The 25608-nt window shown below is 34.1% G+C and overlaps 1 protein-coding gene across 1 annotated transcript; it reads right to left on the minus strand.

Annotated features, from left to right (window-relative positions):
• Positions 1 to 19521: 19521 nt before the first annotated feature.
• Positions 19522 to 19950, minus strand: LOC126891165 (uncharacterized). The gene has a single exon (XM_050660348.1). The coding sequence runs from the start codon at positions 19939 to 19941 to the stop codon at positions 19705 to 19707; it is 237 nt and encodes a 78-aa protein (XP_050516305.1). The 5' UTR covers positions 19942 to 19950; the 3' UTR covers positions 19522 to 19704.
• Between the last annotated feature and the right edge of the window lie 5658 nt (positions 19951 to 25608).

A 25608-nucleotide genomic window follows, 5' to 3' on the forward strand; every position in this document is an offset into this window, starting at 1 on the left:
TTACGGTCGCAATAATAACCAAAATAATTATGCTACACTGATCACATTTTGAAATCTTATAAAGATGAGATACCTATTTAATATTTTGTCGACAAAATATAAATTTTTAATTTTTTTGAATAATCTTTAAATGTTTAAAAAAAATAGTTATAAACAAATTAGCGTTTCTCAGAAAGTTTTTATTATATTCTAATTTTAAAAAATAGGTAAAATGCGTATTTCAATGATCTTGGAAATGAATGCTTTAAAACTTTTTTCCAACCATTTGCAAAAAAGTTATGAAACAGCAAAATTAACATACGATTATTACGTTGTTTATAATTTTTTTTAATTCTTTCAAAGCGTAAAAGTGAGTCTAAAGTACAAGCTAATTACTTACAAAAAATAGCGATTATTAGTTTAATGGTTATATTTTAATTAAAGATTATAAATATTTTTCTTTGTAATTTACACGCGCGAAAGTCGACTAATACAGTACCGTAGCTATGTATTATACAGTGCTAGTCAAAAGTCCGTACCCCCCCCCTCGTATCTTTTGATCGGTTATACCTATAATAGTAAAATTTGGAGGAACGAAATAAACGGACGTAAGCTTCTTAACGAGTCATGACAGGTGACGTAATGGTGACAGATGACTTTACAGCGCCACTGTGACAGATAATTTTAAATGGTACCTTATGGCAAGTGATACCTCGTTTGAAAGGTATTGAAAATACCTATTCAGTCATACTAATTTTATTTAGAGTTTAAGCTAATTTTGATGAATAAATAAAATAAACATAAAATGTAGTTTCGCATTTAATTAATAAAAATTCAAAATTCCGCCTATGATTACTTGTCAAAAAGGTTGACGTTGACGTAAAAACTACTAGAGAATTGAGAAACATCAACTTTTTTGACAAAAAAACCATAGGCGCACATTTGAATTTTTATTAATTAAATGCGAAACTACAATATTATATTTATTTAATTTATTCACGAAAATCAAAATCAACTTAAACTTAAAAAAATTAGTATGACTGAATAGGTATTTTGAATGCCTTTCAAACGAAGTATCACTTGACATAAGGTCCCGTTTAAAATTATCGGTCACAGTGGCTCTGTAACGTCATCTGTCACTATTACGTCACCTGTTATGACTAGTTAAGAAGCTTACATCCGTTTATTTCCTCTCTCCAAATTTCACTATTATAGGCATAACCGTTCAAAAGATACGAGGGGGGGTACGGACTTTTGACTAGCACTGTATATTATATATTATACCCGTTCACATACACAACTCGCGCGAGTTTAAAGCGTGTCAGTCGCTTCGAGTGAACATCTACCATCAAGCCTACTTTCGCGCTAAAAATTACAAAAAAAAAACAATTTAAATCTTTGATTAAAATATAACCATTGAACTAATGTTTGACATTATTTTGAGAGTAATTAGTTTGTACCATAAACTCACTTTTAAGCTTTGAAACAATTAAAACAAATTATAAATACCGGAGTAATCGTATGTTTACTTTCCTGCTTCATAACTTTTTTGCGAATGGTTGGAAAAAATTTTTAAAGCATTCATTTTCAAGACCTTTGAAATACGCATTTTAACTATTTTTTTAAAATTATAACATAATAAACAATTTCTGAGAAATATTAATTTGTTTATAACTATTTTTTTAAACATTTAAAGATTATGCAAAAAAAATTAAAAATTAATATTTTGTCGACAAAATATTAAATAGGCATCACATCTTTATAATCTTTTTAAGTTTGATCAATGTCTCATGATTATTTTGGTTGATATTGCGACTGTAAATTGTTAATTAACAATTGAATTGTTGATAAAATATTCGTTTAATTTTTACCGACTTCTGCAGTTATAATCTATACCAAAAAAGCTTTTATTTCACCAAGGTATTTAATTAGTGATAAATAATTACTTGCCCAAAAAAATTATTAGAAAATTCGAGATTTTGTTGGGAAAACATACATTTTCCGAGGAAAATTTTCGTCGGAGCAAATCGTGAAAAACATGCCTCTATGTAGAATTAAATTGGTGTGAATTTTTATTGAGTGTTTTTGGTTTAAAGTTAAAATCTTCGGAGTTATAGGCCAATAATTGAAAAAAACACGATTTGGGGGCGTCATTTTGTTAATACAAAAAGTAGCACACTATCTGCGGACTTTGCATACCTATATTATTAATATATAGGATCATAATATTCGATTCCACCAATAAAATTGCTGATAAATAGCCTTTCTTTGTACTTTACTAATTAGACCAGCGTATTATAACTTTTTTTTTTCAAAATTTAAAGATGATGCAAAAAAACGAAAAATGTATATTTTGTCGATAAAATATTAAATAAGCATCTCATCTTTATAATCTTTATAAGTTTGATCAATGTATCATGATTATTTTGGTTATTATTGCGATCGTAAATTGCTAATTAACAATTGAATTGTTTGCTAAAATATTCGTGGAATTTTCACCGGCTTCTGGAATTACAATCTATACTAAGAAAGCTTTGATGTCACTAAGTTATTTAATTATTGATTAATAATTACTTACCTAAAACTTTATTTGAAAATGACAGATTTTGTTGGGAAAACCCGCATTTTCCGAGGAAAATTTTCGTCGGAGCAAATCGGGAAAAACATATCTCTATGCAGAATTTAATTGCGGTTAATTTTTATTGGAGTGTTTTTGTTGTAAAGTTAAAATCTTCGGAGTTATAGAGCAATAATTGAAAAAAAATCGATTTGTCGGCGCCATTTTGTTTATAAAAAAAGTAGCACACTATCTGCGGACTTTGCATACCTATATTATTAATATATGGGATCTTATAATTCGATTCCAGCAATAAAATTGCTGGTAAATAACTTTTCCATGAATTTTGCTAATTAGCCCAGAGTAAAACTGAAACGCATATTTTGGGGTAATTTTGAGGTTATCTCTTAACCACAAGTTAACTTTACTTTGTGAAACCGGCCGTTAGCAGGTATAATTTTGCCGATTCTTTTAAATACCCTATTATTAAGAGAATATTTACACCTCTAACCATCCTTTTACGATTCTTTGACGGAAATTTAAATATGGTTTAAATCAGGTCCCGTTTTGTTGGTCGAATGAATAGTATTGACTACCAATTGAGAGTAGGCATCTATTGACCACCCGATTAACTGCAAATTCTTTCAAGCCGATAGGAGAGGATGTTATTATTATTATTAAAGAGGATATTATTAAATATATGAAAACACCCGTTGGTTTTGCTAAAGATGGAAAGTAAATCAGCTAGTAAAATTAGCCGCTTTTAGTCGGTCAATCCGAATGCTTAGTTTTTGTGTAAAAGTACTTCTGTTTGTGAATAGTGCATTATGCGGAAAGACTCTAGCCTGGTTTATTCTTTACACCAACGTGGGTTTTAACATTGCTTTCTTCCTCTTCTTTCTTTAATAAATAATATTTGACTGCATCCTCAACTTTCAAAGTTTAAACAGTTTGAAAAAGTATGTGTTATTGTCGTAGATACCATCTCAGCGAAAATTTTCTGTCACACAACACGTCAGGACAGAAATATGTCAGGACAGAAAGTCAAAATTCAAAAAGATGAGCGAATCAAAAGATTACCCTTCAGGTGGGTCAAATGGACCATAGCCGCGGAATGTGAGCATCGAGGTCACGTACCGACAGACGTGGGCTTGATGGCCACACCTTTCGGGCGCTCAGCCGTCGAGAAGAACAAAATTTATTTTGCCAATTCGCCGGCTGAGTGACCGAGCACACACGGTCTGGACAGCAAGACACCGATTTAGATCGGTGCCTTGATGTCCGGAACACATTTTTTTAGGACACAAGTCCAAAGTAAAGTAAAAAAATTTACTTAGTCATTAATAGGGAGAAAAGCTCTTCTAGCTACCCCTAAAACCAGGTGGCTTAACCACATGAAGTAATACAAAGGATGTCCCATTACCCAGGGCATCCAAAGTAACATTAAGATCATTGCCTCCCCATTCGGTATGTCCTTCGATGGGGAGGGGTGGAGGTATAGCTTGGGGGTCAAATAGGTACCACTCCATTACGGGGTGTGACCGGTTTGATCTTCGAACATATGGGTTCCACTTTTCGATTGGAACACACATGTCCCCCGGGGCTGGGATTGATACGAGCATGTGTGTGTGTGTGTGTGGGTGTGGGTGTGTGTGTGTGTGTGTGTGTGTGTGCGCGAATCAAAAGTTGGTCAGTTATCAATTGACAGTGGAAAATTATGTTTTATCTTAAGTAGCTACTTTCAAGATTCTACCTGTTGCGTACCTATATTATACAAAACATATTGTTTTTATTTAAAAGATAATATTTTTATAAAACTCACTAGAATAGAACAGAAAATGTGTGGTTTCAAGAAATGTCCATTCTTTGAATTTTTGTGCAAATCTTGTGCATATTTCAAATTGTTTTACTGCATATGTATGAGCATATTAAATATTCATCAAAAGGTATAAAATTCATCTTTAAATAATCGGTTGTAATGACACTCATTGAATACCTAGATAACCAGGTAAACAAAATAAATCGTTGTTAGAACTCAACTCCCACCTCGAAGTGAACAATTGAAACCGAAAGTTGTACTTCTTTACCGAACTTACGTTCAGTAGTTTCAGGCAATTTACCAGCGCCCGCGCCATTTCGAAGTGAATTTAAGTGTACCTAAAACTGTTATTTTAATTAATATTTTTTAAAATGGAAGTCGAGCGAACAGGTATATTTACAATATTATAAAACAATAGTTGTACCTTTGTCCTTTGTTGATAAAAAAAAATATTTGATTGTAAAGATGATGACAGATTAGCACTAAAATAAGAATTTGTAAACATTTTAATAGAGTAGAACTTTTGGGATTGTTCGGGATTGTTATTAAACTATTTTTTTATTGTTACTTTATTTATTTATCTCTCAGAAAAAGTTACTCTTGTGTGCTCGAACATGCTCTTTCTATATTTTTTAAATTTTTGTAGGTTCTTGTATTTTACATATACAACAATGTTTACCTGTATACGAATTTTCAGTCCCTTGTATTTAGTCGAAAAACTATTGAATTACTTATTAATTTATTGAATTATTATTAACTTATTGAATTAGTTGTGTACATGACTTTCCAAAACAGCCGGAAACCAGAGGGGGGACGAGGGTAGTTATAAGGGGTCAAAGTAGCGGTATTTATTATTTTTTTGTGACGCTCATGATGGAGATCGTGCACCAAAATTTGGGAATAAGCAGATCATGACATTACTAAGTAAAATCTCCAGGGGCGGAACGCTACGTGGCGGGCAAATGTTGTGATGCGTCACAAAAAAAAATACAAACTGTAACTTTGACCCCTTAAAACTACCCTCATCCACAACTCTGGTTTCCGCCCCTGGAGATTTTGCTTAGTTACGTCATGATCTACTTACTCCCAAATTTTGGTTCTCTATCTCGATCAAGAACGTCACAAAATCCTTTATAATTTTTATATTAACCCCTGCCCCCAGCCCTTTGTCGGCACGCAACTTTCCGCCTCGGGAGATTGTACTTACTTACGTCATGACCTACTTATTACCATATTTTGGTGCACTTTCTCGATCATGAGGGTCACAAAAAATAATAAAAACCGCGACTTTGACCCCTTATAACTACCCTCGTCCCCTACTCTAGTTTCCGGCTCTGGGGATATTACTTAGTTATGTTATGGTCTACTTATTTCCAAATTTTGGTGCACTATCTCAGTCACGAACATCGCAAAAAAACCCTTTATATTTTTTATAATTACCCCTACTCCCATTCCGTTGTCGGCCTAGCAGCATTCCACCCCTGGAGATTTTACTTATTTACGTCATGACCTACTTATTCCCAAATTTTGGTGCACTATCTCGATCATGAGCGTCACAAAAAAAAATCAATAAAAACCGCGTCTTTGACCCCTTATAACTACCCTCGTCCCCCACTCTGGTTTCCGGCCGTTGGGGAAAGTCATGTACACAACTAATTCAACATATTCCCGTATAGTTTTTCCATATTACTTATCACGCACAAAATCCGCTTCTATCTCTCCGACTAATTGTTGTGTAATACTTTTGCAACCATAGATCGTCAGAAAGGACCACTGTGGGGCGGTGCGCCAGCTTATCTACATGTATTTAGTTGTTATTTTTATTCCGTGGACTTGTAGAACAGAATACTAGTATGTGGCATACTAGTATTTTAGAGGCAATTTAAGGCAATTTGTGATGAATGGGTTTTAGTTGTTATATAAATGTCGGAACGTAAAGATATAGTTACAATGTTATGCGCGTGGCAAATAAATTGTAATTATAAAGCGATAAGTTATATAGTTCAGAGAAATAAGGAAAAAATATCCTGTTGGTGACAGAACCTCCTCCAGGCCAAAACCAAATTTTTTAAGTAGTATGGACATCTATAATAATAACCTACCTATATGTTTCCTGTAGCAGATTTTGATGATATACATAGTTATAAACAAATAAAAATCAAAAAACGGTCAAATTTGGCTTTTTTCGTTAATTACCAAAAAGTTAAGCATTTTAAACAAATTTGAGAGTAAGAACTTATAAATCATATAAAAAACTGCAATATGGCGTTCGCTGAATATGTCTATCCTAATTGGTTGCCTAGAAAATTGCAAAATAAATCATAAATTTAGAATTTTTATAAATATTCATAACTCATGTAATAATTAACCTAGAACCTTCTTAATACACAGAATGCTGAGACTTCTAGTGCTTAAATATTATCCTAAATTTCAAAGTAATCGGTCAAATAGTTTAAAAGTTATTTAATTGTCTATCCCGAATTAATTTTTATTTGCTATACTCCATCATCATTCTCTTTGCCTTATCCCTATGCAGGGTCGGCTTCCCTAATTGCATTTCTCCACACAATTCTATCTTGGGCCATATCAATGTTAATCCCCTTTACCAACATGTCCTGCCTTATCGTCTCCCCCCAGGTCTTCTTTGGTCTTCCTCTCCTACTCCTTCCAGGAATCTGCACTTCAGCTATTCTTCGTATTGGGTGGTTAACGTCTCGACGTTGAACATGACCAAACCATCTTAACCTATGCTCTCTCATTTTGGCATCAATTGGTGCCACACCTAGACTTCCCCTAATATACTCATTTCTAATTTTATCCTTCTTTGTCACTCCACTCATCCATCTAAGCATTCTCATTTCCGCCACATGCACTCGCTGTTCCTCTTTGTTTTTCACTGCCCAACATTCAGTTCCGTACATCATAGCTGGTCTTATGGCTGTTTTATAGAATTTTCCCTTCAGCTTCATTGGAATTTTTCTGTCACACAACACACCACTCGCTTCTTTCCACTTCATCCATCCAGCCCTAATTCTACTGCATGCATCTCCATCTATTTCTCCATTACTCTGTAATACCGATCCTAGGTACTTAAAACTATTGCTTTTTACAATCATTTCACCATCCAAAGATACCATTTTATTTGTAGTAGCTCCATCTTTAAATGAACATTCCAAATACCCTGTTTTTGTCCTACTAAGTTTTAAACCTTTTTCCTCCAGAGCTTGTCTCCACTGTTCCAGTTTTTGATCTAAGTCTCTTTCACTATTTCCTACTAACACGACATCATCAGCATACATTAAGCACCATGGAATGTTACCCTGTATTTTCGCTGTAATCTGGTCCAAAACTAATGAGAATAAATACGGACTAAGCACAGAACCTTGATGCAATCCTACTTTCACATGAAATTTATCCGTCTCTCCCACACCTGTCCTAACACTAGTCGTTACTCCCTCATACATATCCCTCACAATCTTTACATATTCACCAGGGACTCCTTTCTTATTGAGTGCCCACCACAGAATCTCTCGAGGAACTCTATCATATGCTTTCTCAAGATCAATGAATACCATATGAGCGTTTGTTTCTTTACTCCTGTATTTTTCCATCAACTGCCTTATAATGAAAATTGCATCTGTTGTTGATCTACCCTGCATAAAGCCAAATTGATTCTCGGATATTTCGGTCTCTTCACGTATCCGTCTATCAATTACTCTTTCCCATATTTTCATGGTGTGGCTAAGCAGTTTTATAGCCCTGTAGTTTGTACATTGTTGTATATCTCCCTTGTTTTTGTAAACAGGTACCAGTATACTGCTTCTCCATTCGTCTGGCATTTGTCCAACTTCCATAATTCTATTAAATAGACCTGCTAGCCACCTTGTTCCTGTCTCTCCCAATGCTCTCCATACTTCCCCAGGAATATCATCTGGTCCTACCGCTTTTCCTTTCTTTATTTTTTGAAGCGCTTGAGCCACTTCCTCGTTGGTTATTTTGGTGACCATTGCTGCTACTGTCTCCGTTGACTCTACAGGCTGTCTGTCAAATTCTTCATTTAATAAGCTGTCAAAGTACTTTCTCCATCTCTTTTTGACATCCCTTTCGTGAACTAGTATTTTATTATTTTCATCTCGGATACATCTAATCTGATTAAAATCTTTTGCTTTCTTCGCTCTCTGTTTGGCTATTTTATATATCTTCGTTTCGCCTTCCCTGGTATCAAGTTGATCGTATAGGTTTGAATACGCTTCTGCTTTAGCTTTTGCTACTGCTACTTTCGCTTCCTTTTTGGCGACCATATAGTTTTGAAGATCTATGTCCGATCTGGTTTCTTGCCACTTTTTATATAATTTTCTCTTCTCTTTTATTTTTCCTTGTACTTCATTTGACCACCACCAAGTCTCTTTATCTTCAAACTTCTTTCCTGACGTTTTCCCAAGTATTTCAATAGCCGTCTCTCTAATAATATTGGCCATTTTTCTCCAAATTGTGTTAGGGCTTCCTTTCATGTTCCAACATATTTTTTCTACTATTCTTTCCCTGAATAGACCTTCCTTCTCATCTTTTAGCATCCACCACTTGATTTTTTGTGGTCCTCTCCGATATTTTTGTTTAGTTTCGCTTTTTACTTCGATGTCCAGAACAAGCAGCTTATGTTGTTGGCTTACTGTCTCACTAACTATTACCTTGCAGTCCTTGCATTCACGTATGTCTTCTTTCCTTATCATGAAGTAGTCTATTTGGGATTGATGTTGTCCACTTTTGTAGGTAATAATTTGAGTTTCTCTCTTTTTAAAGAATGTGTTAACAATCGCCATATCCAATGCTGTTGCTAATTCTAGCATGTCATCTCCAGCTTCATTTCTAGTTCCAAAGCCTAATCCCCCATGTATTGTTTCATATCCTGTCTTGGCTTGGCCCACATGTGCATTGAAATCACCTCCTATTATAACTTTCTCCTCCGCTGGAATATCACTCAGTATGTCTCCCAATTGATCATAGAAAGCTCTTCTTTCATTCTCACCCAGACCTGTTTGAGGAGCATACACACACACAACATTCAATACCTCTTTATCAATTACAAATTTCACTGACATCATTCTATCACTCGTTCTTACAACTTCTACTACGTTATCTTTCATTTCACTATCAGCAATTATACCAACTCCATTTCTAGTGTTACTACTCCCTACATACCACAATTTATAATCCATCACCTAGTTCTTTCGCCCTTTGTCCTTTCCACCTAGTTTCTTGAATACAAGCAATTTGAACTCTTCTTCGTTTGAGCGCATCCACTAACTCCAGACTCTTACCTGTAAGACTACCAAGATTCCAAGACCCTATCCTGATTTTTCTAACCTGTAATGGTGTTCCCCCTGAGATAGTCCTCACCCGGAGATCCGAATGGAGGCTCATTTTACTTCCGGAACATTTTACCTCAGGAGATGCCATCATTTCAGTATAAGTTTTTATTTCGTTTGGAGAAGGTCTTTTCATTATTATGGCCTGAAAAGATTTTTGGATATTTGATGCCTGAATGCCTTTTCTATCAGCACCATACCCTGCCCTGTCCTGCACGTTTAGCCAATACACCACCAATGCAACCAAAGTGCAGTATTACCCCACACCCGCCTGCATTTTTCTGTATAGGCCAGGATCCCTACTGTAAGGACTGCCCTATAAGCCAATGTATTGTTGCCCGTATCCCGCCACTAGGAGGCACGTACTTCATTCGGGATACAATCGTATAGCAATATTTGCTATACTATAAGTCAAAAAATGATGAAGTTACAGTAATACTTTGGATAGTTTATGAAAGAAGAAGATTTACACTATTAATTTAATTTAAAAAAATGACAAAAATAATTCTAAATATTACAAAATTATTTTGCAAGAACATGTGAATTAAAAAGGTCTAATTGTCCTAGGAAAATTGTTTTTCTTTCTAAATTTGTATAAAAATTCAGTCTTTCTAAATATGAAAAAAATTTATTTTTCTACGGGTAACGGTTAAAAAGTTATTCTAATTGTTGATAAGTAAGCAAAAAATCAGCATGTCTTTGCAAAATAATTTTACTTTGTTTAAAATTACTTTTTGTCATTTTTTTTTAAATTAAGTTAATAGTATAAATGTTCTTCTTGCATAAACTGTCCGAAATATTATTGTAACCTCACAATTTTCTGACTTATAGTGTTGCAAAAAAAAATGAATTTGGGAAAAACAAATTGAATAACTTAAACTATTTGACCAATTGCTTTGAAATTTAAAATATAATTTAAGCACAAGAAGTCTCAGCATTCCGTGTAATCAGAAGGTTACAACCGAATTTTTACATGTTATGAATATTTAAAAAATCTCAAAATTTATGACTTATTTTGCAATTTTCTAAGCAACAAATGAGGATAGATATATTCAGCGAACGCCATATGGAATTTTTTATATGATTTATGAGTTTCTTATTCTCAAATTTGTTTAGAATGCTTTACTTTTTAGTAATAGACGAAAAAGGCGAAAATTTACCGTTTTTTGATCTTCATTTGTTTATAACTATGTATATCATCAGAATCGGCTGCATGAAATATATAGGTTATTAATATAGATGTCAATACTACTCAAAAAGTTTGGTTTCGGCCTGGAGGAGGATGTGTCACGAGAAAAATCTTATTTCTCTTGACTAATATGAGTTAGTTTTAGTATGTTTTCTTGTATTATAATTGTTGTAAATATCAAATAAATTAAATAATAGGTATGCGTAATTAAAAAATAAAATTTAAGTGATTTTATTTAAAATAAAGTGTTACAAAATATAAATAAAGTAAAGAATTCATTACAATATATATTATAATTTTTATATCTCTGAAACTGGTAATTTTCATTGGATAAAATGTCTCATTTAACTTTTAAATATACTTGAGTGGTCGTTTGCCAAAAGCTGACATAGAACTGGATCCCGCGTGCCAAAAAAAAGTTGACTAATAGCAAGCTGAAAATTTGTTAATAGCTTAACGGTGTCTAGTCGGATAAAATTTGATGATAGAGAATACTGGAACAGGGGAAGTTTTAATTGTGGAACAGGTTAAAAATTTGGAATGTCAGACTACGAAAATGTTCGATGTATTTCGTCGGACAGAACTTCCAATTGATTTGTTGCCATTTCGTTAAACTCTCATGCAAAAAGCAGACTGGTGCTTATCACCAACTGGGCATAATGCGTGGAAAAAGAAGAACATGTCAAATGACAGGAATCGTGTTGGTTAGTAATAGCAGTCTGATTTTTGCATGAGAGTTTAATGAAAGGGTAACAAATCAATTGGATGTACTGTCCGACAAAATACATGGGACGTTTTCGTAATCTGACATTCCAAATTTTTAAACTGTTCCACAATTAAAACTTCCCCTGTTCCAGTGTTCCCGTACATCAAAGTTTGTCGAACTAGACAACGTTAAGCTATTAACAAATTTTCAGCTTCCTATTAGTCAACTTTTTTCGGCACGTGGGATCCAGGCCTAACAGGTATGTCTATTTTTGCTACTTTTCACGAGAGCAAATTTAAATATCTATGACTATCACAGTTTCAGAAATATCATGTTTGGTTTTAAGTTTAATTTGCTTACAGCTATCCATATGAGTTTACGTACATATAACCAAGCTACAAATTTTATAAAAATTCTTTGGTATTTTGCAAAATGCAAAAAATTTGCCGATTTAAGTGCACATATCAGCTTTTGGCAAATGCGATACCGCAATTGGTTTCATTGGCATAAATACGCTAGATCGACTGGAATAATAAAAATAATGAAAAATGATAAATAATGATAGTTTGCTCGATAAACGTATGTCCGAAAATGTTTCGTTTTCGAGATACGGGGTGTTAAAATTTTTCTTATAAACTGACGATTTATTTACTGCTCTAAACACGGTTGGGATAGGTGAGTGAAATTTGGTGGATTTTAAGAGGTAGTTATTGCCCATTTGTTGACATACAACTAACAATTTTATATTTACCATTATCTTGTATACGGGTAATGGTCTGAATTTGTTTAAAGAAAAAAAAGTACGTCGTTGATATAAACTTACGTGCATAGAAATCGGTCCACCTAAAAATTTGGTAATTTTTGAAGTCTCGTATTTACTAAACCTGTTAGCCGATTTAAGTGATTTTAATATGTTATACAGTCGAACCCGCTTATTAGAATCCCTGTTATAGGAATATCCCGGTTTATGGAATATAAATTCAAGTTCCCGAAACATTTCCATTTACTCCTTAATAAATTTATCTGTTTATTGGAATAGGATCTAACTAGATAATACCGCGTATTAGCATATTTTGCAGGTCAAAGAATATTTTTTTTTACGATTTACTAAAAATTTAAATTATGTTTGGTATTATGGTTTGTCGTCAACGGCCTGTAGTACTGGATTAGATATTATTAGGGTAATAAATATTTATTACTTTGTTAAATACCAATTCGATCTTTAGCATGGCCGACAAATGCATGGGTCATAAAATAATTTTTATTTGTCTACACAAAGGCACTGTTGCCTGTTATAAAATTGTTATGGAGAAATCTTACGACTAGGTCGAAGCGCGTGAAGCGACATTCTGAGTGAAATAAAAAAATGTAACAGAAAAAGATAAAAACTGAAGACGCGATTCAACCCTACGTGAACTACAGTAAACGCAATTTGAAATAGAGAAATTACTCTCAAAATTTTGTGTTTACGATCCTTGAACAAATAAATATGGTTATTTATGGTGAGCGTTGAGTGACATGGGTTGGTGGTACAGGTATACATTTCAAAAACCCTTTCAGCTGGGCAAACCAGGGAATAGATCAGTGTCGTCGTAATTTTGTGGTCTAATTACGTTGGGTTTTAATTTTCATCATTGTGTGAATTAACCAACTACTAATATTTTTAACGGCCCCACTGGCGCGGTGTAATAAATATTCTTGAAGGTAAGATGTCCAACCATGTGTCTGACCCATCTTATCACAAAGTAAATATTACTAATTTTACAGTCCTGTGGAGTTGTACTGTGCTCTCTGTCGTTCTCACTATTATATATATTATTATCTCTCTTTGCCGACATCTAAATTTTTAAATACCTGAAGCTCGTATCAACACGCGCTTCGACCTAGTCGTCAGATTTCTCCATTAGAAGCAGTTTATTTAGAATTCACTCAGAGAGTACCTACTTGTTTGAAAGATGTGAATTATGGCTTTGTTAAATTCGAAAAGAAGAGAAAAGAACAAGAATGTAACAATCCATTTCTTGACGCCAATAAAACTTCTATTCAACCAATGGATTAAGGATGACCACACGGATTAACAACGAAAAAGCTATAAATAATTACCAATAATTTCTCAAGAAAAAAAAAGTAATTTTGTTATATATGCATTTTAATAAGAAAATATTTACATATCTACATATTGCATACATTTCATATTAATTACCTAATGTATTCATTCACATACATGTACATAATGTAATTTGGTATTTAACACATACATAGATAAGTACTACTTACACTACTGTATTTGTATTATTGACGTAAAAAGACCTAAAACCATTTACATACACTGATTATGTAGGTACATATATGATATACATATTGGCATAGTATGTAATAAAACTACATATTGGCATAGTATGTAAAACTACACATCGGGTCTATTGAATAAAAAGAAGTATTTGCTTTTACTTACTCGTATTTAAGTATTGACTTAATAGTAATTGAACAAAGCATTAAAGAAATGACTTTATTCAATTACTATTAAGTAAATACTTAAATATTTGTAAGTAAAAGCAAATACTTCTTTTTATTCAATAGACCCATTGTCATAGTATGTAAATAATATTATTACGTATATTCGGTAACACTTATTTCGACTAGCCACCAATGATCGGTTATTAGAATATCCCGGTTATAAGAATATTTTTGCCTTGCACAAAGGCTATTCCAATAAGCGGGTTCGACTGTAGCCTTATTCTTCAACAATATTGCTGTAATAATATTATTGCTAAATAGGTAAGTGTTATTTTATACCGGGTGTAACAATGATAGTGTGTTTTTTTCCTCAAAGTTCGGAACACCCTGTGGAATATTCTAGCGTATATAAAATATTGAAATTAAAACTCAACTGTAGCCTTAGGCTTTCTTAACATTTTGCTTTTTGATTCATTTGCTTATGTTAAAAAATAAAAAAATTAGGTATTTTAACAACTAGCAACGTTCGTCATCAATACAGGGTGTTTCAAAATAAGTGCGACAAACTTTAAGGGGAAATTCTGTATGAAAAATAATGACCGTTTCATTCATAAACATATGTCCGCAAATGCTTCGTTTTCGAGATACGGGATGTTGAATTTTTTTTACAAACTGACGATTTATTTACTGCTCTAAAACCGGTTGAGATATGCAAATGAAATTTGGTGGGTTTTAAGAGGTAGTTATTGCGCATATTTGACATACCATTAAGAACTTTATTTTCACCATTGGCCTGCATACAGGTCATATTACCCGTATGCACGCCAATGGTGAATATACAATTCTTTACTGTATGCCAAAAAATGCACAATAATTATCTATTCAAACTTACCCAGGTTCATTTGTATATCGCGTGCGGTTTTAGAGCAATAAATAAATCGTCGGATTGTACGAACAAATTCAACATCCCGTATTTCTGAAACGAAGCATTTGCGAACATATGATTATAAACCTAACGGTCATTATTTTTTCATGCAGAAGTACCCCTTAAAGTTTGTCGCACTTATTTAGAAATACCCTGTATTGATGAAGAACGTTGCTAGTTGTTAAAATACCTAACTTTTTTATTTTCCAACATAAGCGAATGAATCAAAAAGCAAAATGTTAAGAAAGCCTAAGGCTACAGTTGAGTTTTAATTTTAATATTTTATATACGCTAGAATATTCCACAGGGTGTTCCGAACTTTGAGGAAAAAACACACTATCATTGTTACACCCGGTATAAAATAACACTTACCTGTTTAGCAATAATATTATTACAGCGATATTGTTGAAGAATAAGGCTATAACATATTAAAAAAATCACTTAAATCGGCCAACAGGTTTAGGAAATACGAGACTTCAAAAATGACCAAATTTTTAGGAAGGCCGATTTCTATGCACGTAAGTTTATTTTAAATTAAAAACCATTTTTGAATTCTGTTCAATGTAAATCCGTTTTTATGAAAAAAAAAATAAAACATGTTAACGCTTACAGGTATTCGAAATAAGTTTCTATACATTCATAATAAAAGACCAACTATGTCGGACACTTTGTAAGCGTTGTTTTATTTTTTGCATGAAAACGGCGCGTCGTATAAAAAACGGATGGTAGATTTTTTTAGAACAAATTGAACGAGGAAGTCAAAAATGATTTTTAATTTGATATATCTCATTGGCGTACTCTTTATTTTCTTAAAAAAATTACACATACATATATGTTACATATGTGTACATATATCAGTTTTTGGCAAACGTTGATTTGTTGAAAATTTCACAGTACACTTAGACCAGGGAATTTAGCACAAAATAAATAAATTTTTAAATACAGCGCCTAGAGACTTGCAGTTTTTTGCATTATGTTCAGGATGACTTCAGGAAAAAAGTCTACTATTCCAAAATGGGTGGAAATGCATAATTGCACTGTAAAGTGCATAAAATGCATCCAAAATTGCATAAATATAAAAATAAAGTCAAAATCAGTATACTAAGGAACAAAATTCATTATTTCTTGGGTTTTTGGGGTCACTGAATACGATTACGCAATCAGAACTGACCCTCGGATCACCTGGTGCCCAAGGTCAGTGCAAGAGACGTCATCTTCTGGAGTTTCGATAATTTTCGGCATTAAATCGATGCAAATGGATTACTCACGGGTTTTAGGGGCCACTAAGTACTAATATGCCATCAGAATTGACCTCCGGAGTACCTGGTGCCCAGGGTTGCTACTAAGGCACGTCATCTTCTGGGGTTTCGAGGGTTTTCGGCATTTAATTGATGCAAATGGATTACTGGAGGGTTTTTGAGGTCGCTAAATACGAATATGCCATCAGAACCGACCCCCTGTGCACCTGGAGCCCAAGGTCACTGCAAGGGACGTCCTCTTCTGGAGTTTTGAGGGATTTTGGCATTCAATTAATAAAAATGGATTACTCGGGGGGTTTTTGAGGTGTTAGACACGAATATGCCATCAGAACAGACCACCGGATCACCTGGTACCCAAGGTCACTGCAAGGGACGTCATCTTCTGGAGGTTCGAGGGATTTCGGTATTAAATTGATACAAACGGATTACTTACGGGTCTTTGGGGTCGATAAACACGAGTATGCCATCATAATTGAACTTCGGAATACCTGGTGACCAGGGTCGCCACTAGGGCACGACATCTTCTGGGGTTTCGAGGGCTTTCGGCATTTAATTGATGTAAATGGATTTACTGGAGGGTTTTTGAGGTCGCTAAACACGAATATGCCATCACAACCCACCCCCTGTACACCTAGTGTCCAAGGTCACTACAAGGGACGTCACGTTCTGAAGTTTTAGGGAATTTCGGCATTAAATTGATGAAAATAAATTACTCGGGGGTTTTTGAGGTCGGTAAATACTAACATGCCATCAAAATAGACCATCGTAGAGCCTGGTGTCTAGGGTCACTGCAAGGGGCGTCATCAGCTAAGCGAGGTTTTCGGTACTATATTGATTAAAACAGATTACTTATAGGTTCTTGGGGATCCTGAACACGAATACCCCATCAGAACAAACACCGGAGGACCTGGTGCCTAAGGCACGTCATCTTCTGGAGTTTCGAAAGTTTTATGTACTCAATTGATGCAAACAGATTACTCAGGGGTTTTTGGGATTGCTAAACATAAATACGCCATCAGAAGAGACACCGGAGCACACGAGCCTAAGGCACGTTATCCTCTGGAGTTTTGAGGGTATTTGGCATTAAATAGATTCAAAAGGATTACTCATGGGTTTTTGGGGTTGCTGAAGACAAATACGCCGTCAGAACAAACACCGGAGCACCTGATGCCTAAGGTATATCATCTTATGGAATTTAGAAAAATTTTGGTACTAAATTGATGTAAACGAATTGCTCATAGGTTTTTGGGTTTGCGGAATACGAACTCTACTATGTTGATCTATTTATTTTTTTATATGAGTGTTATTATGCGTTGACGTTATTAGTGATTACCATAATCACAAGATACTACAGAATTCCTCATATAAGCCATATTCGTGTTTAGCAATCCCAAAATCAAAAAGTAATTCATTTTTCATCAATTTAGTACCGAAAACTCTCGAACTCCAAAAGATAACGTGCTTTAGGCACCAGATGCTACGTTGGCTGGGTCTGATGGCATGGTCATGTTCAGCAACCACAAAAAATTCAAGAGTAATCCGTTTGCACTAGTTTAGTACCGAAAATTATCGAAACTACAGAAGAGAAAGTGCCTTAGGCACCAGGTGCTACGGTGTCTGTTCTGATAGCGTATTATGTTCAGAAACCCCAAAAACTCATGAGTAATCCATTTGCATCAATTAGGTACCGAAAATCCTCGAAACTCCAGAAGATGACGTGCCCTAGGTACCAGGTGCTCTGGTGTCTGTTCTGATGACGCAATCGTGTTCAACAACTCCAAAATCCGATTAGTAAATAATCCGTTTGCATCAATTGAATGCCAAAAACCGTCGAAACTTCAGAAGATGACCTGCCTTAGGTATGTATACTGATGGCGTATTCGCGTTCAGCAACCCCAAAAACCTGAGTTTTCCGTTTGCATCAATTTAGCACCGAAGACTCTCGAAGCTCCAGAAGATGAGGCCCCTAGCAATAACCTTGAGCACCAGGTTCTCCGGGATTCGGTTCTGATGACATATCGTATTTAGCGACCTCAAGAACCCCTCAGTAATCCATTTGCATCAATTTAATTCCGAAATTTCTCGAAACTCCAGAAGATTACGACCCTTGCAGTGACCCTGGGCACCAGGTGCTCCGTGGGTTTGTTCTAATCGCATATTGGTGTTTAGCGACCTTAAAACACCCCGAGTAATGCATTTGCATCCATTTTATGCCGAAAACCCTCGAAACTCCACAAGATGACGTGCCCTAGTAGCGATCCTGGTCATCAGATACTCCGGAGTTAAATTCTGATATCATAATCGTGTTTAGCAACTTCAAAAACACGTAAGTAATCCGTTTGCATCAATTTAATACCGAAAGCCCTCGAAACTCCAGAAGATGACGTCCCTTGCAATGACCTTGGACACCAGGTGATCGAGAGATCTGTTCTGATAGCATATTCATGTTTAACGACTCAAAAACTCCCGAGTAATCCATTTTTATTAATTAATTGCCGAAATCTCTCAAACTCCAGAAGAGGACGGCCCTTTGCAGTGAGCTTGGGCTCCAGGTGCACAGGGAGTCAGTGTTGATGGAATATTCGTGTTTAGCGACCTCAAAATCCGTAAGTAATCCGTTTGCATCAATTTGATACCGAAAGCCGTCGAAACTCCAGAAGAAGACGTCCCTTACAGTGGCCTTGGGCACCAGGTAATCCTAAGGTCTGTCCTGATGGCATTTTCGTGTTTAGCCACCTCAAAATCCCCCCGAGTAGTTCAGTTACATCAATTTAGTGCCGAAATCCCTCGAAACTCCAGAAGATAACGTGCCTTAGTAGCGACCCTGAGCACCAGGTACTCCGGATGTTAATTCTGATATAATATTCCTATTTAGCGACCCCTAAAATTCGTGGGTAATCCGTTTGCATCGATTTAACGCCGAAAACCATCGAAACTCCAGAAGATGACGTCTCTTGCTGTGACCTTGGGCACCAGGTGATCCGTGGATCAGTTCTGATGGCGTAATCGTAATCAGTGACCCCAAAAACCCCCCAAATAATAAATTTTGTTCCTTAGTATTCTGATTTTGACTTTGTTTTTATATTTCTGCAATTTTGGATGCATTTTATGCACTTTACAGTGCAATTATGCATTTCCACCCATTTTTGAATAGTAGACTTTTTCCTGGCGTCATCCTGAACATAATGCAAAAAACTGCAAGTCTATAGGTGCTGTATTTAAAAAATTATTTATTCGGGTGTTTTTAGTGCTAAATGCCCTGGTCTAACTGGACATTTATCCGCTTTGGGCAGACGGAGCATATAATCACACAGTATCAGCTGGCATAAAAAAGTGCAAATCACAAAAAGTGGACATATCAGCTTTTGGTAAACGGCCACATATTTTCATTTATGTTGATTTATAATATTATTTGATACCTAAAATCGATAATTACAAATAATTGAACTAAAGTGAAGACATCTTAAACTGTAGAATAATAATCAAGTACGTGGACAAATTGGAGAAAAACGTAGGCAGAAGCTGCTGGTTGATGTCGAAAAAGCCAGCAGCAGAGAACTTGGGAGTAAGTTCTTTCGCCAGGTTGGCTATAACCAGGGCATTTTCGTCTCCTGTCGTGGCTTGTATATAAATGCAGGTCTGGATTAGTTGTTCTGCTTTTTTCTCTACCCGGTCGTAAGACATGATGACGATCACAGAAAACACCTGTAAAATTACAAAAAAAAAGCATCAGTAAATTCCATAAGGAAAAATTTCCTGTAACTGGCTGTATACCATAATTACAAAAATTGAAGAAAATCTTCTGTGTAAAAGGTATATTTATTTAAAACCCCAATAAAGGGCTACATTAAAAAACAGAACGTTTTCGCTCTAAAGAGAGCATCATCAGTAGAACTCGGGAAATATGCAAAATGCATATTAAATGCATATTTGCATATTTTGGATAAATTTTATAAGTGCATACGCATTTATTAAAAGTGCATATTTTGAGTTATTTATGAAAAGACGCTTTAAAACATTCACTTTTTCACGAAAAATCAAAATTTTTGATCTTTGATAACACAACAACTATTGATTTATTTATTTTCCTTAGAATTTTTCCCTCTATCTTAAAAGTTTATTCGTAGAATTTACATGCTTAATATTTCTCAACATTTTTCTCTTGAGTTGAACCAATTAAGGGGTTGTTTGGGGCTTAAGGGGATAAGCTCAAATAGCTCGTAATTATGCCGCAAAGATCGATTGAGTATCTCGATTTTTAAGTTCTGGGAGGGGGGTTGAGTCAACCCCCTCACAAAAATATTGAATTTCTGCCCAGTGTAACGAACACAAAATTTTGAATTGAATCTACGGCAGGTGTTTGATAGCTCATAAATTGTATTTTAATTTCTACAATGTCAGCCTAACAGGGTGAAGTGTAAAGAAGTTTTTTCGCGTATAAACAATTATTATCAGATAGACGGCACAATTCTTTTTTAGGAAATTTAGAAACACCTTTAATAATATACAGTTTTAACTTTAATAATCATATAATAAAGAATGATGAGGATGAAAATGAATATAAAGAATAAATGAATATAAAGATGTATAGGTGATAAAAATTTCAATACCTATTTTTTGTTATTGAGCATAAAAAAATTAAATACTTTTAATACAATAATTACTGCGTTTTTTATATATATGCATTAAATGCATAAAAGCATATTTTAGTGCATATTTCAACTGTTTTTTGTGCATATTTGCATGCATATTTTAGGGTTTTTTAAGTGCATATTTCCAGAGCTCTAATCATCAGTGTTATAAGCCTAAAATAAGTACAAGCATAATTAGTGAAGACAAGAGTAAAAAATTTTTTAAAGGTTGACCAAGATAAAGCATCCTATCTGTCACAACTCCTACACAACTATATCAATATATCATCTCACTACTCTCTAATTTCATCTATTTATAGGGGTATTCATCTAGTTTCCAACCAACACTACACAACATTCATTTCATTAACATCAACAACACCCTTTAGGTACTGATTTAATTGCACATTTACACCTATCTTTCTTATCTTCTCGCCTTTCATCACCATCTTTTGGTAGATGGATGTGGTCGGACTCCTGTGGCTCCCAGTCTCTCATTTCTATCATCAATCTCAATCACTCTGCTGTCTGATATTTACTTTTTTTCCACAACTTGATTGCGTCTAATTACTTTTCACAATCTAATTTTTAACTTATTAATATTTTAAAAAATTTTTTGAAACAACAACTTTTACTCAACACTTTCTTTCTTTATTTTCTCCATAAAGGTAATAACTTAGAAAATCTTACTTAATTTTTCATTGCCTAGATATGCACATATAAGGACAGAATAAGTTTTAAATCTTTTTATAACAACTATTATTCCTAATCAGTGTTGAGTAACCTTTACATACCCCATAAACTTTAATATTGTACGAATTTCAGTTACATTAATTCATCCTCCATATCAATATTAAAATATCAGACATACAGAGCTCATTGCCTTATAATTTTACCATTCGTCATACCTTTGTTGCCTTTCTCATTTCATTCAGTTAGGTACCTACATCAATCATCTTCGTGCTGGATGTCAAACAACTACATACTTATAATAATAGCAACTTCAACCTAGACATTGATCTCATCATGTTTAATAGTTTAAGAAAAATCTACTTATTCTCTCTGCCCTAAATGCATTTGATCATATGGGCAAATTATTCTTTTTCGACTATTAAAACAAAAAATAAGATATTTATTTTATTTTAAAATACACCTCATGTATGGTTGGTTGCCTATCTTTAGTAATACACTTATTAAACCCCGCTGACAATTGGTTTTTTAAATAACGTTATTTTCACTCCGTATATTATTCTTCGTAGCTTAATAGTGAATACTTGTAATCCCAGCACATGATGTTTGTTGTTATTATCGTATTTTACCACAAAGAAACTTTAAAACAATTGGCTAGTGTACCTAACTACATATCAGTTCACAAAACTTCATGTTGGACCGTCTGTTTCGTGCTGTCATCAGTCAGAAACGCTTTCTTACCTTTCACCTGTAATTAGTTGGCTTTTACCTTTCTCTTTGTGAAGACAGAGAAATCAACTCAACCACCCACATACACGTGGTATAGTCATATGATGCTTTGAGGTATATCTTGTTTAAATTTCACCCATCACCAGGATTTAATATATAACACGCCAACTTAAGACTTTTGGTCGGCGTTTTAAGGGTTTTAACCCATGTATTTTTGGTGGCTTAGCATGTAGAGCTTGTAAGTATAACCTATTTTTTATCTTGGTAAACCTTTAAAATTGTCTACTCTTGTCTTCACTAATTATGATTGTACTTATTTTAGGCTTAGAACACTGATGATGCTCTCTTTAGAGAGAAAACGTTCTGTTTTTTAATGTAGCCCTTTATTGGGGTTTTAAATAAATATACCTTTTACACAGAAAATTTTCATCAGTAAATATTTTTATAGCTCATGTATTAACAAAGTAACTCCCATTTTTTTTTCTCAAATATTAAATTAAAAACCTTATTGGGACCATTTTTCCGGTTACACTTCCGTGGCTTCTAAAAATGCAAGCCAAGCGGATGCTGAAGCAAAAGAAGATGAGGGAATTCTATGATTTGCAATTCACATCTCATCTGTCCAGCGCGGAAAAATTCCAACGAAAAATGGACCCGACATACTGATATAGGAGTAATACTAATAGAAATAAAAATGAATAACCATTTTCATTTCGTTGCAACACGAAGTCAGAGCGGTTCTATATTTCAGTCCGCTTAGAGAGCGCTATAAGGACTATACCCTTTTTCTACCTGTTTTATGCAAGTGAGTGAACTGTTTGATTTATTTTTATTGTATAAAGTTCAGACCTATTTAATGTAGGTCATTGCCGTTTTGGATTTTTAAAATATATATTAAATATAGACATTTACTTTTGTATAAATTTTTATTTTAGTGTATATAGATAGACTAGAATAGAATAGAAATATGCTTTATTGTCATGAAAAATTGTACAATTTTATCGACAAAGCTTATAAAAGGTCCAGAAAACAGAACAATAATAATCAAATTTACTAAAATTACATAAATCGTCTATATTTTTACAATAATATTAACAATGAAGTTTAACAGAAATAATCAATTGCAAAATTTAAATAAATTGCAAATGCATAGTCTACCTAGTAATTAATAAGTTTAAAAGTTAAGCTGCTGCATGTGACAAAATATAGACAAAAAATAATAATAAAAATACTATTTCTGCAAAGGGTACTGTAATTTCTTAGTTATTGGTTAAGAAAATCTTCTAGTGCATAATATGGTCTTTCAGATAGGTAGGGTTTTGTCAGTTTACGGAATTTGGGGAAAGATGCTGCAGATTTAAGTTGTAGAGGGAGATGGTTGTAAAGTTTTTTTGCGGAATATAATATAGATTTCTTTACTAACTCTGAGGACGGGGTCGGCAAATAGACGTCAAACGTAGAATTTATCGTGAAGTAGTCATGATTAGGTCTTGGTGGAAAGACATGTAGATGTTTACGAATTAAGCAAACAGTTTCTAAGATATACAAAGATGGAAGGGTTAAAATTACGTGATCTTTGAAGTAATTTCTGCAATGTGTTGTTCTTCTGAGGTCAAACAGATATCGTATTGCTCCTTTTTGTAATTTGAAAATAACATCAAATTGGGCAGCTCTACCAGAACCCCAAAAAGGAAGACCATAACGAAGATGTGAATCGAACAAAATATGTTATTTTGGAAGATTCTAAATTGAGTTCATTCGAAACAGATCTAATAGCATGACAAGCTGAGAATAGTTTCTTCCTTAACAAATCGATATGGTGGGACCATTTAAGGTTGCTGTCTAAAAAAATACCAAGAAATTTTACAGAGTCAACGGTACTGATCTGGCTGTTATTAAGAGGTAAGGGTTGAAGAGCTCCTTTACAAGACAATTCTACTGTTTTATCTACGTTAAACGAGAGTAAATTAAAGTCAGACCAGGTTTTTATTGTAAGTAGATCAGAAGTTATAGTTAGCATGAAGCAATATTTGAGTTGCTCCAAGTGACACTGGTATCATCAGCAAAAAGAAAGATTTTTCCATCGATTTTTAAACTAGTGATGTAATTAATAAAGATAAGGAAAAATACAAGATATTTTCTTCCAGGAGATTAAAATTAGAACGGAAAAGGCTACAGCGAATTTTAACACAATGAGAAAAGTGCTCTGCACAAGAGATATAAAGTTAGAGCTAAGAGTAAGGTTGGCTAGGTGCTACGTTTCTCGACTTTGTTTTGCGAAATGGAAGCTTGTACCTTGAATACGGCATCAATGAACAAACTGGAATTATTCAAGTTCTGGGTGTATAGAAGAATTCTGAAAATATCACGGACAAAACACATCACCAACAACGAGGTTCTGAGAAAAATGAATAAAGAAATGGAAGTCTTAAATACAATCAAAACCAGAAAATTGGAATATCTCGGACATATTCCACGTGGAGAGAGATACAGCTTGCTCCAACTCATTATGCATGGAAAGATTCAAGGAAAAAGAAGCATAGGGAGAGGCAGACTATCGTGGCTGCACAACCTGAGAGAATGTTACGGATGTACATCAAACGAACTTTTCAGAGCAGCCGTCTCCAAAGTCCGAATAGCTATGATGATTGCCGACCTCCATCGCGGTGATGGCACTTGAAGAAGAATTACTTTTAAAAAACTAACGTTTTATTTAGTATTTAGTGATAGTCTTAATCGTCCATTTAGTGATTAAAGACTATTTTTTAATCTTTATTTTTGTGGTTAACGTTTTTACATTTAATTTGTACGTATTATGTAAATATCTGGATCTTTTTAAGAATATATAAATATAAATAAATTAATATTTTGTTAAAATGTATAATATCGTATTTTATTTTTATTCTATTTACAGCTCAAGACTATTATTTGTATCTCGTTATGTTTGTTGTAGCAGGGTTGCTAATTTTTCTGTTGTTTTAATAGGTCTCTTTCGTTAATTGTTACTTTGTAAATTTAATTGGTCAAAATTTAATGGCGCCCATTTTTTATCCACATGGAAGAATTTCCTTCCATTAGTTGCCTGTGACCTCTTTTAACATAGTGACCTAATTCATTATTACCTAGTAACCCACTTAGCACGTGTGGGAGTCATATGCTGCCCTAAAGCCATATCCATAGGAATTATATCCATCCTTTGGATTTTACTATGTTTACACTTATACATATAAGACTTTTAGTCTATTCTTAAAAGGTTTTAATCTTTGTATTTTTGGGTGGTTCACCATGTTCTTGTAACACT

Source organism: Diabrotica virgifera, chromosome 9 (genome assembly GCF_917563875.1).
Source record: "Diabrotica virgifera virgifera chromosome 9, PGI_DIABVI_V3a".
Taxonomy (NCBI): domain Eukaryota; kingdom Metazoa; phylum Arthropoda; class Insecta; order Coleoptera; family Chrysomelidae; genus Diabrotica; species Diabrotica virgifera.

What these genes read in the sequence shown, in the direction of transcription:
- LOC126891165 (XM_050660348.1), bottom strand. Translation starts at nt 19,941, where the DNA reads ATGTCTTACGACCGGGTAGAGAAAAAAGCAGAACAACTAATCCAGACC.